Source organism: Scardinius erythrophthalmus (assembly GCF_964197995.2).
Source record: "Scardinius erythrophthalmus genome assembly, chromosome: 8".
Classification (NCBI taxonomy): Eukaryota; Metazoa; Chordata; class Actinopteri; order Cypriniformes; family Leuciscidae; genus Scardinius; species Scardinius erythrophthalmus.
Genome location: NC_138228.1, coordinates 25542771 through 25555984, shown reverse-complemented (window position 1 = coordinate 25555984; position 13214 = coordinate 25542771). Strand labels below are relative to the sequence as shown.

The 13214-nt window shown below is 44.0% G+C and overlaps 1 protein-coding gene across 1 annotated transcript; it reads left to right on the top strand.

The window, feature by feature from the left end:
- Positions 1-1949: 1949 nt before the first annotated feature.
- On the top strand, positions 1950-12948 carry LOC308694364 (uncharacterized protein; the record flags this gene model as incomplete). The annotated part of the gene is made up of 13 exons (XM_081371869.1): positions 1950-2164; positions 2535-2820; positions 3004-3831; positions 3928-4155; positions 4402-4525; positions 7588-8500; positions 8873-8877; positions 9598-9814; positions 10104-10395; positions 10504-11307; positions 11426-11653; positions 11828-11951; positions 12035-12948. 13 exons carry the CDS (start codon positions 1950-1952, stop codon positions 12946-12948), a joined length of 5178 nt encoding a protein of 1725 aa, XP_081227995.1.
- Positions 12949-13214: the final 266 nt, after the last annotated feature.

The following is a 13214-nucleotide window of genomic DNA, read 5'->3' as shown; positions in this document are numbered from 1 at the left end:
AAAAATAACCACACATCTAGTATATATGATGCTATTTTTCTGGGATCTAGATTGTGTGTGTGTGTGTATATTGGTGTAAACTGTTCATGGTTGTACATGCACTTCAGCAGTCCTTTCAAAATAAGAGTAATAGGTCACAGTCTGTCTGTGACAGGCCACATACAGAGACTGATCTGTTCTTGGCAGAAATGTACATTACACTGTTGGAGAAACAATTGTGTTGACCACTTTGGCAGTAAGGGAGCTAACTGAACGACACATGGCTGAATACATTTCATCAGTTGTGAAGCATGTCTTGCACAAATATAATTTTGAATTACGACAAGTTTACTCAGTTACACCAGATAATGGCGCCAACATGATAAAAGCAGTGTCATTAGTATCCGGTATACAAGAGGACACCCTGTCTAATGAAGTGAATGAAACCGATCCCATGGAAACACAGGAATGGATGAGGATGAGGTAGCTGTGATCCATGGCGAAGGTCCGAATTTGTAAATCGAATTTGATTCTGTGATGCAAGGACATGTGTTGTGCAGTGTGAAGTGTTCGGCTCATACCTTAGAATTAGCAGTTGATTATGCATTAAAAGAGTAACGGTCATCCAATTTGATTTCTAAAGCAAGGCGTGTTGCAAAAAAGTTACGCACACATAATGTTGTCACCCCTCTAAAAGGATGGGGCACAAGAGGGCCATTGTTGACTGCCCAACACGCTGGCATTCAACACACAATATGCTGGAGTGGCTTTTGGAGCTCAAGAGTTTTTGCGAGGACATGTCACCAACCATTGATGAAGTAAATTTAAGTGAGAATGAATGGGAGGCAATATCCAACTTGGTGAGTGGTTTAAATCCTGCGAAAATTGTTACAAAAAGCCTCCAGTCGGACCAGCTCACATCAGGTGACTTCTACGGTGTTTGGCTTTAGTGTGTACTGTGCACCGACAGAATTAACAATCCCTTTGCAAAACGACTAGTTCAGTGTCTCAAATCACGGCAAACAGCGCTCTTTGACAATGATACCTTTGTGGCTGTTTTATTTCTCGATCCTCGATACAGACTTTTTCTTAGCGAACTTCAGCGAAAGCACAAAAATTCACTTATAACGTGCCTGGGAAGCTATTCAGTATTTATCTGGCAGCAACGCAACTACACAGCACACTCCATCCCAGTCATCAGACGACGAGATAGAACAGCTGTTGATGGCAAAAGAAAAAGAAAGGACAACAGTAAAACATACTAGTGTTTCAATCTCATCTGTTTTGGATATGTATTCGAGAGAAGAACACCTTAAGAGGAGTGAGTGTATTTTTAAGTGCTGGGCAAGTGTTGCTCCTACTAACCCAGATTTGCACAAACTTGCTATGAATGTAATTGCACTGCCTGCAACGCAAGTCATCGTAGAGTGTGCATTGTCATGCCTCAAGTACATTCTTTCCCCACTGAGGTCGTCAATGAATGAAACAGGTCAATATATATAATTTTTTTTTTTCGAGCGTTTATGCTTTGTAATCAATGCAAGTATTTCTGTTGTGGTTTTAGCAATTTTATGCATTAAATGTTAAAGCTAAATTATCATGTGTTATGTTATTTTTTTTAGTGAAAATGTATGCAAAAAATGTCTTTATATACATTTGTTTAAAGTATTAAAATAACGTTATTAACCAGTATTTTTTCTAATCAAACCATTTTTGGATCGGTAATGATTAATGAGAAACGCAAGAACAGAAACGTTAAAATACTGATTCTGCACGGAGAAAACCTATTTATCATTTTTTTTTAAGCCCTGCTCTCAACTCATGATTTGAAAATAACAAGGTAGAGTTACCCAGAAGGATGTCCTCATTTCTCAAGTGACACCTCCTTTTCTATAAAAGAATATCACACTGGGTCATGCAGTGAATTCAGTAGCTGAGTTGGCCATAAAGAAAAAGAAAGAAGGAGAGAGATGTGGATCACTCTAAACATCTGCCTGTATCTGTCCTTTTATTATAATTCTGCTGTTTTTATCTCAGATTCCTGTCAGCTCCAGGAACGCTTCAAATTGAACGGGATGTACCAGAATGGAGACTTTATCATTGGAGGCCTGTTTGAGGTTCAGCACCTCAAAGTCTTCCCAGAACTTAACTTTAGAACTAAGCCGGAACTGCCCCACTGTGAGGAGTGAGTTTGGACTGCGCAAGATGAGAACAGCTATGCTGAACAAAGAGTGTGAAAGAAAAGTAAAATGAGATTTAAAGAAAAGGATGACAATAGAATGATCACAGCTACTGTAACTTCTGCTCACACTATTTTTCTAAATTATCTGTTCCTTGTGACTTCAGTATAGTTATTCCACTTAACTAATATAGTGTGCATTGAAATTACAAACCAATTACTGTTTATCAAACTAACAGTAGAAAAGCACAAGGGAAAAAAAGGGGGAATGTATTTGTAATTTTATGATATATATTATTATCGATATCTTATATCAATTATACAGTAGATGACATACATTTCTACTTAGTCATACAATTCATTTTGCTTTTTCCAGATTCTATATGGCAAGTTTCCAGCAGGCACTGACCATGGTTTTTGCCATAAATGAGATTAATAATAACAACCTGCTGCCTATCACACTTGGTTATCAGATCTATGACAACTGTTTAAGGCTTGGAGTGGCATTCCGGGCTGCCATATCCCTGGTTAGTGGTACAGAGGAGTCCTTCTCAAACCTCAACTGCACTGGCCCTCCTCCAGTGATTGGGATTGTGGGGGATCCAGGTTCAACTCAATCTATAGCAATTTCCAGTGTGCTGGGACTGTTTCGAGTTCCTATGGTAAGATATGATATGTGTTTTTATTTCTCCATACAATATATTTGCTTCCAAATAACATAAATAACAAAAACAAACAAACAAAAAAATTATAATCTTGTTCTCATTTCCTTGCTATTTACATTTAACATGTAAAATGACCTGAGAAGCCCGATGTTTGTTTTTGTTTCTCCTGCTTTGTATTAGGTTAGCTACTATGCCACCTGCTCCTGTTTGAGTGACAGAAAAAAGTACCCCTCTTTCTTCAGAACAATCCCCAGTGATGCCTTCCAGGTGCGGGCTATGGTTCAGATCTTGAAGCATTTTGGATGGACCTGGGTTGGTCTCCTCTACAGTGATGATGACTATGGCATCTACGCTGCTCAGTCCTTTCAGCAGGAAATGGACTGGTTTGGGGGTTGTGTGGCCTTCTCTGAGATTCTGCCTTATGATAACAACCGTAGGGATATTCAACGAATTGTAGAGGTTATTCAGACCTCTACAGCCAGGGTAGTTCTAGCATTCTCAACTGATCTGTCATCCCTAATGGATGAGTTGTTGTTGCAAAATGTGACGGGCAAGCAGTGGATTGCAAGTGAGGCTTGGACAACAACACCTGTCCTACAAACTCCACAATATTTGCCCCTACTGAGTGGTACGCTGGGCATCGCCATCCGTCGTGGACAGATTCAGGGACTTCATGACTTTCTGAAAGGTCTCCATCCTGACAATAATCCAAAAAACAGTACAATAAAAACTTTCTGGGAGAACATGTTTGAGTGCAGGTTTGAGGTTGGGGGCAAAAATATAGCTCAAGTGCAAGAACAAGGGGAAAACAAATGTTCAGGGCAAGAGGATCTGAGCAGTACAGACACAGTATTCACTGATGTATCAGAGCTGAGAGCCTCATATAATGTGTATAAGGCAGTTTATGCTCTAGCACATGCGCTTCATGACCTGATGCAGTGTGAGAAGGGGAGAGGACCATTCAGTAAGTACAGCTGTGCCGACATATCCAACCTGAAACCTTGGCAGGTAAGATAAATAAATAGTGCATACTGTATATATATAGTAATATAAGTAATATATTTATATTTCATATGACACTTGTCCTGTCTACAAACTGTACAGCTAGTTCACTACCTAGAGAAAGTGAACTTCACTACAGGCTTTGAGGATCATGTGTCATTTAATGAGAATGGAGATGCTCTGGCCATCTATGATGTGATGAACTGGCACCCAAGGTCTGACGGGTCGATCGTTGTCCGCACGGTCGGTGTGGTAAATGAAGGGGCAACAACAGGGAAGGTGCTCACACTGGATGATGATGCATTATATTGGAACTTTGAGACAAAAAAGGCAATTAGCATATAGCATGTTACTTAAACTCTTGATGAAGATGTCTGAACGTTTCACAAAAATCTGTAACATTTCATTGGCTGATGAATCACAATAAATTAGTAAATTAGTGGTTTTCAAGCTGGATTACTGGATCAACTCTATACACTGTCAAATATACATGAATATGATTAAATAAATTCATACATATATTTTTTTAAGTACATTCAAATACCCATAAATTTAAATAAAATGATACCCCTGCAGCCCCCACGGTCTGTGTGCAGTGAGAGCTGCCCCCCAGGAACAAGGCGAGTCAGGAGGAAAGGCCTTCCTGTCTGCTGTTTTGACTGCCTGCCATGCGGAGATGGAGAAATTTCTAATGCAACAGGTGAGGAGATTCATGTCTACAAATTAAATAAATATATATTATTGTCACATTCACGGTCTGTCATCGTCCTGTCTGCACTACAGTTCCCAGAATCCTCCTTGTTTCCACACCTGAACTCACTCCCTTCATTACCCACCTGTTCTTCATCATGATCTGCATCACCTGTCTTGTGTTCATCTGTGTGTGTATTTAAGTTCCTGGTTTTCACTCTGCACTTGTCGGTCAATGTTTAAAGTTAGGTTCCTGTCCTGAGCACACGCTCCCTGTTTTTGTGTTATCTGTTATCATTGAGAATTAAAACCTTGGAATTCTTCATCTTTGAGTTTGCCTCCTACTTCATCTACCCTGCAGCCTGACAGATTGACCGACCATAAATAAAAAGAAAAGAAGATGGAGATCTGGAAGCAGGCCTTTGTGGGAACCCGCCAAGCTGTGTTCAGGGGGATCCGTGGAGGTCACAGGGGAGGATATGGGCGATATGGGGCCAGACACTTTTTTCAGCACCAACATCCCCACGTCCAACCAGAACCTGAGCCAGTCGTCTGCAGAATCAAACACATCTCCAGAGATGATGACTTCTCTGATCTCCCTCCTCTCATCAGTCCAGCCGAGCCTGCACTTCACGCCAGTCCAGCCGAGCCAGCACGTCACGCCAGTCCAGCTGAGCCTGCACTTCACGCCAGATCTGCCGAAGCCAAGGCAGTATGCGTCATGCCCGCCGCGCCTGAGACAGTGAGCGTCATGCCCGCCGCGCCTGAGACAGTGAGCTTCATGCCCGCCGAGCTAAAGACTGACAGCGTCATGCCCGCAGAGATTTTGTTTTCTTTTATTCCGCCGAGCTTGAAGCTCCCTTCGCCGCTGGTTCCGTCCAGCTCAAAGCACTCTTCGCCGCTGGTCCTGCCCAGCTCAGAGCCCTCTTCGCCGCTGGTCCTGCCCAGCTCAGAGCCCTCTTCGCCGCTGGTCCCGCCCAGCTCAGAGCCCTCTTCGCCGCTGGTTCCGCCCAGCTCAGAGCCCTCTTCGCCGCTGGTTCCGCCCAGCTCAGAGCCCTCTTCGCCGCTGGTTCCGCCCAGCTCAGAGCCCTCTTCGCCGCTGGTTCCGCCCAGCACAGAGCCCTCTTCGCCGCTGGTTCCGCCCAGCTCAGAGCCCTCTTCGCCGCTGGTTCCGCCCAGCTCAGAGCCTCCTTCGCCGCTGGTCCTGCCCAGCTCAGAGCCTTCTTCGCCGCTGGTCCTGCCCAGCTCAGAGCCCTCTTCGCCGCTGGTTCCGCCCAGCTCAGAGCCCTCTTCGCCGCTGGTTCCACCCAGCTCAGAGCCCTCTTCGCCGCTGGTTCCGCCCAGCTCAGAGCCCTCTTCGCCGCTGGTTCCGCCCAGCTCAGAGCCCTCTTCGCCGCTGGTTCCGCCCAGCTCAGAGCCCTCTTCGCCGCTGGTCCTGCCCAGCACAAAGCCTTCACCGCTGGTCCTGCCCAGCACAAAGCCTTCACCGCTGGTCCTGCCCAGCACAAAGCCTTCACCGCTGGTCCTGCCCAGCACAAAGCCTTCACCGCTGGTCCTGCCCAGCACAAAGCCTTCACCGCTGGTCCAGCCCAGCACAAAGCCTTCACCGCTGGTCCTGCCCAGCACAAGGCCCTCACCGCTGGATCTGCCCAGCACAAAGCCCTCACCGCTGGATCTGCCCAGCACAAGGCCCTTACCGCTGGATCTGCCCAGCACAAAGCCCTCGTCGCTGGATCTGCCCAGCACCGAGCCCTCGTCGCTGGATCTGCCCAGCACCGAGCCCTCGTCGCTGGATCTGCCCAGCACCGAGCCCTCGTCGCTGGATCTGCCCAGCACCGAGCCCTCGTCGCTGCCCTGCACCGAGCCCTCTCTGGTACCCGGGACTTTTCCCAAGTATTTTTTGGGGGGGGGCCATAGGGCTCCGTCCTGGCCACTCGAGGGGCCATGGCCACCTGAGGGGTCCTCACCACCATGGCCACCTGAAGGGTCTTCACCACCATGGCCACCTGAAGGGTCTTCACCGCCGTGGCCACCTGAAGGGTCTTCACCACCATGGCCACCCGAAGGGTCTTCTCCGCCATGGCCACCTGAAGGGTCTTCTCCGCCATGGCCACCCGAGGGGTCTTCTCCGCCGTGGCCACCCGAGGGGTCTTCACCGCCGTGGCCACCCGAGGGGTCTTCACCGCCGTGGCCACCCGAGGGGTCTTCACCGCCGTGGCCACCCGAAGGGTCGTCTCCGCCATGGCCACCTGAGGGGTCGTCTCCGCCATGGCCACCCGAAGGGTCCGCACCGCCATGGCCGCCCGAAGGGGCTTCTCCGCCATGGCCGCCCGAAGGGGCTTCTCCGCCATGGCCACCCGAAGGGGCTTCACCGCCATGGCCACCCGAAGGGGCTTCACTGCCATGGCCGCCCGAAGGGTCCGCACCGCCATGGCCGCCCAAGGGGTTGTCTCCGTCCTGGCCACGCCCACAGCCTGCTCCACCGTGACCACACCCACAGTCTGCTCCGCCCTGGAGGCTTCCTGCCTTGTCTCCCTTGCCTTGTCTTCCCCGTCAGCCTCCAGGGCGCCCACCCTCCCACCCCCTTGGTCTTTCTACGGCGCGAGGACGCGCCTACCGGGAGGGGGGAGTAATGTCACATTCACGGTCTGTCATCGTCCTGTCTGCACTACAGTTCCCAGAATCCTCCTTGTTTCCACACCTGAACTCACTCCCTTCATTACCCACCTGTTCTTCATCATGATCTGCATCACCTGTCTTGTGTTCATCTGTGTGTGTATTTAAGTTCCTGGTTTTCACTCTGCACTTGTCGGTCAATGTTTAAAGTTAGGTTCCTGTCCTGAGCACACGCTCCCTGTTTTTGTGTTATCTGTTATCATTGAGAATTAAAACCTTGGAATTCTTCATCTTTGAGTTTGCCTCCTACTTCATCTACCCTGCAGCCTGACAATTATATATTAGCAATAAATTTCCCTAAAATTATACTGTGCTCTTGTTCTCTTTCTTTCTTTCTTTCTTTCTTTCTTTCTTTCTTTCTTTCTTTCTTTCTTTCTTTCTTTCTTTCTTTCACAGATTCATCTGAATGTTTCAGGTGTCCAGATGAGTTTTGGTCGAGTCCAGAAAATGACAATTGTATACCCAAAGAAGTGGAATTTCTATCTTATGAAGATCCGCTGGGAATTTCTCTGACAACTGCCTCCCTTTTAGGCACAAGTTTTTGCGCTCTTGTGATGGTCATCTTTGCTCTTCACCGAAACACTCCCATAGTACGCGCCAACAATTCAGAGCTCAGCTTCCTGCTCCTGGTGTCACTCAAACTGTGTTTTTTGTGTGTGCTACTGTTCATTGGCCGGCCGCAGTTGTGGACATGTCAGTTGAGACATGCTGTGTTTGGCATAAGCTTTGTCCTGTGCATCTCTAGTATCCTTGTTAAGACTATGGTAGTAATAGCTGTGTTCAAGTCATCTCGACCAGAGGGCAAATCTGCCATAAAGTGGTTTGGTTCAGCACAGCAAAGATGGACAGTGTTAGCCTTAATTTCTACACAGGTAGCAATATGTACAGTCTGGTTATCCACTGCATCCCCAACACCCCACAAAAACAGTCATTATATCCGCTCTAAAATAGTCTATGAATGTGCTATTGGCTCAGTGGCTGTTTTTTCTATGCTGCTGGGATACATTGGCCTCCTTGCAGCAGTAAGTTTCCTGTTAGCCTTCATGGCAAGGAAACTTCCAGATAATTTTAATGAAGCGAAGTTCATCACTTTCAGTATGTTAATCTTCTGTGCTGTGTGGATTGCATTTATTCCAGCATATGTGAGCTCACCAGGGAAATATGCAGTGGCAGTGGAGATATTTGCTATCCTGGCTTCCAGTTTTGGATTACTGGTGGCCATATTTGCCCCAAAGTGCTACATAATTATTTTACACCCAGAAAGAAACACTAAAAAAGCCATCATGGAAAGACCAACCCAAAAGAAATAGTTTTACATGCTGACCACATCAATTATTATCTGCAGTAAGATCCCGTACCAAGTCTCACTCTCCTGCTTTTACAAGCTTATTTAACATGTAGGAATTTATAACAATTTCTACATTTGGTGTGTTCAACAGGTAACAGGTTTCTAACAGATTTCTTAGGTTGTTTTGGCAGTGTTTGGATTTTAGATTATTTTGTTTGGGTTTTCTCTGTCAATATGAATTAAAATGATGTTATTCACAAATATCATATGCATGTAACTATTAACTATTACCAAGGGTGACACTCATTAATACATTAATTAATCATGTATATTATTACATTGCTATTAATACATAATACATATTATTTGATTTATTCCACTGCGCATTGTTAGCAAAGGTGCTGCATATCAATACAAATATGTATGTGTTTCAGTTCTTTGTTAATTAGCACTGCTGAATAGGGATTAGAGAGTATGCAAAGCTCTCATGATAACCACAACAAGTACAAAATGGTGTCCAATGCATGACTGCCACCTACATGATATCCTGTGTAACATGCTCTCCATCAGAAGACACAGAAGCTACAAAACTACTGGCTGACTCACACCAGCTCAGGTCTTCAAGCCCAGTATCAATTAACCCAATTAATCTGATCTGAATTTTTTTAAATACACTGTACATGCAAATGCAGTTGCTTATTTGAACAGCCCATTTGGTTATAATATAAACAGATTATAATGCTATAAATACTGTACTAATTTCTGATGTATGTACTGTAAAGTCCATAAGAAAAGGTCCCAAATGTACTTGAATCATGCATAGTATTGTACTGTGTTTTAGAGTTAAAAGAAATGTTCATTTGTGTGTGTGTGTGTGTGTGTGTGTGTGTGTGTGTGTGTGTGTGTGTGTGTGATTTGACACCAGAAAAGCTAATACAAAAATGTTCCATCCTGCACTGGCATTCATCAATGATATTTCAAAAACATAAATGAACCCACAATGACGTATTAATTCCCAGGAAGGTCCATGTGACCACCTGTTCTATAGAAAAGGGGAGAACAATAATAAATTAGGGCCTGGATAGGATGATGTGGCTTATACAGAGAATAACTGAGAGAGATGCTGATCACTCTAAACTTCTGCCTGTATCTGTCCTTTACATTTATGCCTCCTGCTTTCAACTCAGACTCCTGTCAAAGCCAGGGACACTTCAAGTTGAATGGGATGTACCAGGATGGAAACTTTATCATCGGAGGCTTGTTTGAGATTCAGCACCTCAAAGTCTTCCCAGAACTGAGTTTCAGAATGAAGCCAGAACAGCCCAAGTGTGAGGAGTGAGTGTGGACAGCAAATGATGAGAAATTATACAGACTGAAGATTGTGAAAGACCAAAATGAGAGAGAAGAAAAAAAGGATGATAATAACAGGAAACATTTAATTATTTTGTATTTTTTTATTTGATTACATGCAATATGCATTACATACCAAAATCAATTACTTAATATAATGTGTATAGTGTTAAAATAAATGCAGATTATTTCATATTGTGGTTGAATGTGTAAATCAAATGATTTATTTTTAAATGTACATTGTCACTGAAAACATATATGTGTTTATTTCTAGATTTTATATGTCAAGTTTCCAGCAGGCACAGACCATGGTTTTCGCTATAGATGAGATAAACAAGAATCCAAAATTACTGCCTAACATCACTCTTGGTTACCATCTTTATGACAACTGTTTGAAGCTTGTAGTAGCATTCAGGGCTGCTACAACTCTTATTAGTGGGACAGAGGAGACATTTTCAAACCTCAATTGCACTGGCTCACCACCAGTAATTGCTATCGTTGGGGATCCTGGGTCAACTCACTCTATTGCAGTTTCTAGTGTATTGGGTCTGTTTCGTGTTCCTATGGTAAGATATGATATGAATATAATAACAATGATAATATAATAATGAAATTCTTTCTTTGTTTTCTAGCCACCCTAACCCATCTGCTGCCTTTCTGTCTTTCCTAATTAGATTAGCTACTACGCCACCTGCTCCTGTTTGAGTGACAGGAAAAAGTACCCCTCTTTCTTCAGAACAATCCCCAGTGATGCCTTCCAGGTGCGGGCTATGGTACAGATCTTAAAATATTTTGGATGGACCTGGGTTGGTGTCCTCTATAGTGACGATGACTATGGTATATATGCTGCTCAGTCCTTCCAGCAGGAAATGCAGCGGTTTGGAGGTTGTGTGGCTTTTTCTGAAATAATGCCTTATGATAATCACAGGGACATTCAGCGCATAGTGACAGTGATTAAGGCCTCTACAGCCAGAGTAGTGGTGGCATTTTCAACTGATCTGTTACCCCTGATGGATGAGTTGTTACTGCAAAATGTGACAGGCAGGCAGTGGATTGCAAGTGAGGCTTGGAGCATCTCACCTGTCCTCCATCTTCCACGTTTTGTACCCCTTATTGGAGGCACGCTGGGCATTGCCATCCGTCGAGGAGAGATTAAGGGACTTCATGAATTTCTGCTACGTCTTCATCCTGACAGTGATCCAATAAATCATTTGGTGAGAATCTTCTGGGAGAACATGTTTGGGTGCAAATTTGAGAATGGAAGCAAAGATGGAGAAAAAATGTGTACAGTCCAAGAAGATCTGAACAGCACAGTTAATGAATATAATGATATATCAGAGCTGAGGGCCTCTTATAATGTTTATAAGGCAGTTTATGCCCTGGCACATGCTCTTCATGACCTGATGCAGTGTGAACAGGGGAGAGGACCATTCAGTGATAACAGCTGTGCTGACATAACCAACCTACAGCCATGGCAGGTAAAACCCTCAGGAATAGGGCCCACAGCTTACTGTGCTACAAAGTCTAATAAATTACATTCTAAATGGAAAAAAGACAGAAATATTTGAGTAATATTTGTTTTTATAACCTGTGCAGATGGTTCACTACATACAGAAAGTGAACTTCACCACAGGCTTTGGGGATCATGTGTCATTTGATGAGAATGGAGATGCTTTGGCCATATATGATGTGATGAACTGGCACCCAAGTTCTGATGGGTCCATTGTTGTTCGCACAGTTGGTGTGGTAAATGAAGGGGCAGCAACAGGGAAGGTGCTCACACTGGTAGAGGATGCAATATACTGGAACTTTGAGACACAAAAAGTAACTACCATTTCAACTTAATCCTTTTTGCTGATGTGTAGTCTTAATACTGTACAAAGCTAAGATAAGACAAATTAGAACAAATAAAATGAAAAGGCCAAGCTATTTATTATGCATCAGAGATAGTCACAAACATACAAACCCATGAGTGATAACAGATGATGTCTCTTTCAGCCCCCACTGTCTGTGTGCAGTGAGAGCTGCCCCGCAGGAACCAGAAGAGCAACAAGGAAGGGCCTCCCTGTCTGCTGTTTTGACTGCCTGCCATGTGCAGATGGAGAGATTTCCAATACATCAGGTGATGAGTGATATTCAAAAAGAAATATGTATGTTTTGTGCACAACTCTTACACAAATCTTTTTCTATATACATTTCTCACAGATTCTACTGAATGCACAGTGTGTTCAAATGAATTCTGGTCCAGTCCAGAAAAGAATCGCTGTATCCCCAAAGCAGTAGAGTTTCTGTCCTATGCGGATCCTCTGGGCATCTCTCTGACCACTGCATCTCTGCTTGGCTCCTGCTTCTGCGCTCTTGTGATGGTCATATTTACTCATCATCGTAACACTCCTGTAGTACGTGCCAACAATTCAGAGCTTAGCTTCCTGCTGCTGTTGTCACTCAAACTGTGTTTCCTGTGTGTGCTACTGTTCATTGGCCGGCCACAATTGTGGACGTGTCAATTAAGACACGCCATGTTTGGTATTAGTTTTGTCCTGTGCGTCTCCAGCATCCTGGTCAAGACTATGGTGGTAATAGCAGTGTTCAAGTCATCTCGACCTGAGGGTAAAAGTGCCATGAAATGGTTTGGAGCAGCTCAACAAAGAGGCACTGTGGTGGTCCTCACTGCAGTCCAAGTTGTGATATGTGCAGTCTGGCTCTCAACTGCCTCTCCAACACCCCATAAAAACATCCTGTATATCAGGTCTAAAATAGTATATGAATGTGCTATTGGCTCAGTGACTGGGTTTGCCATTCTGCTGAGTTACATTGGACTCCTGGCTGCAGTAAGCTTTCTGTTAGCTTTTCTAGCAAGGAATCTTCCAGATAACTTTAATGAAGCTAAATTTATCACCTTCAGTATGCTGATCTTCTGTGCTGTATGGATTGCGTTTATCCCAGCATATGTGAGCTCACCAGGGAAATTTGCCGTGGCTGTGGAGATATTTGCAATTTTAGCTTCTAGTTTTGGATTACTGGGGGCCATATTTGCTCCAAAGTGCTACATCATTATATTACATCCAGAGAGAAACACTAAAAAAGCCATCATGGGAAGAACAGGCAAAAATAAATAATTTTATATGCTGACTGTAAAACTTTCTTACATTTGTATTTCTGCCTTTGAATATCCAGCTTGTAGGAGCTTTTATAGTCAGAAATGTACCATTATACTTTTAAACACTGTCTATTTCTCCCTCTATTACTTTGTATGTTTACTAATATATATAAAATTACAATAATATTGATTACCATACCAAATGCTTCATATCAATATTTAAGAAAAATGTGTGAAATGTGACTTGTGAAGATATGATCCATGATCATCCCCTAATTAACAATA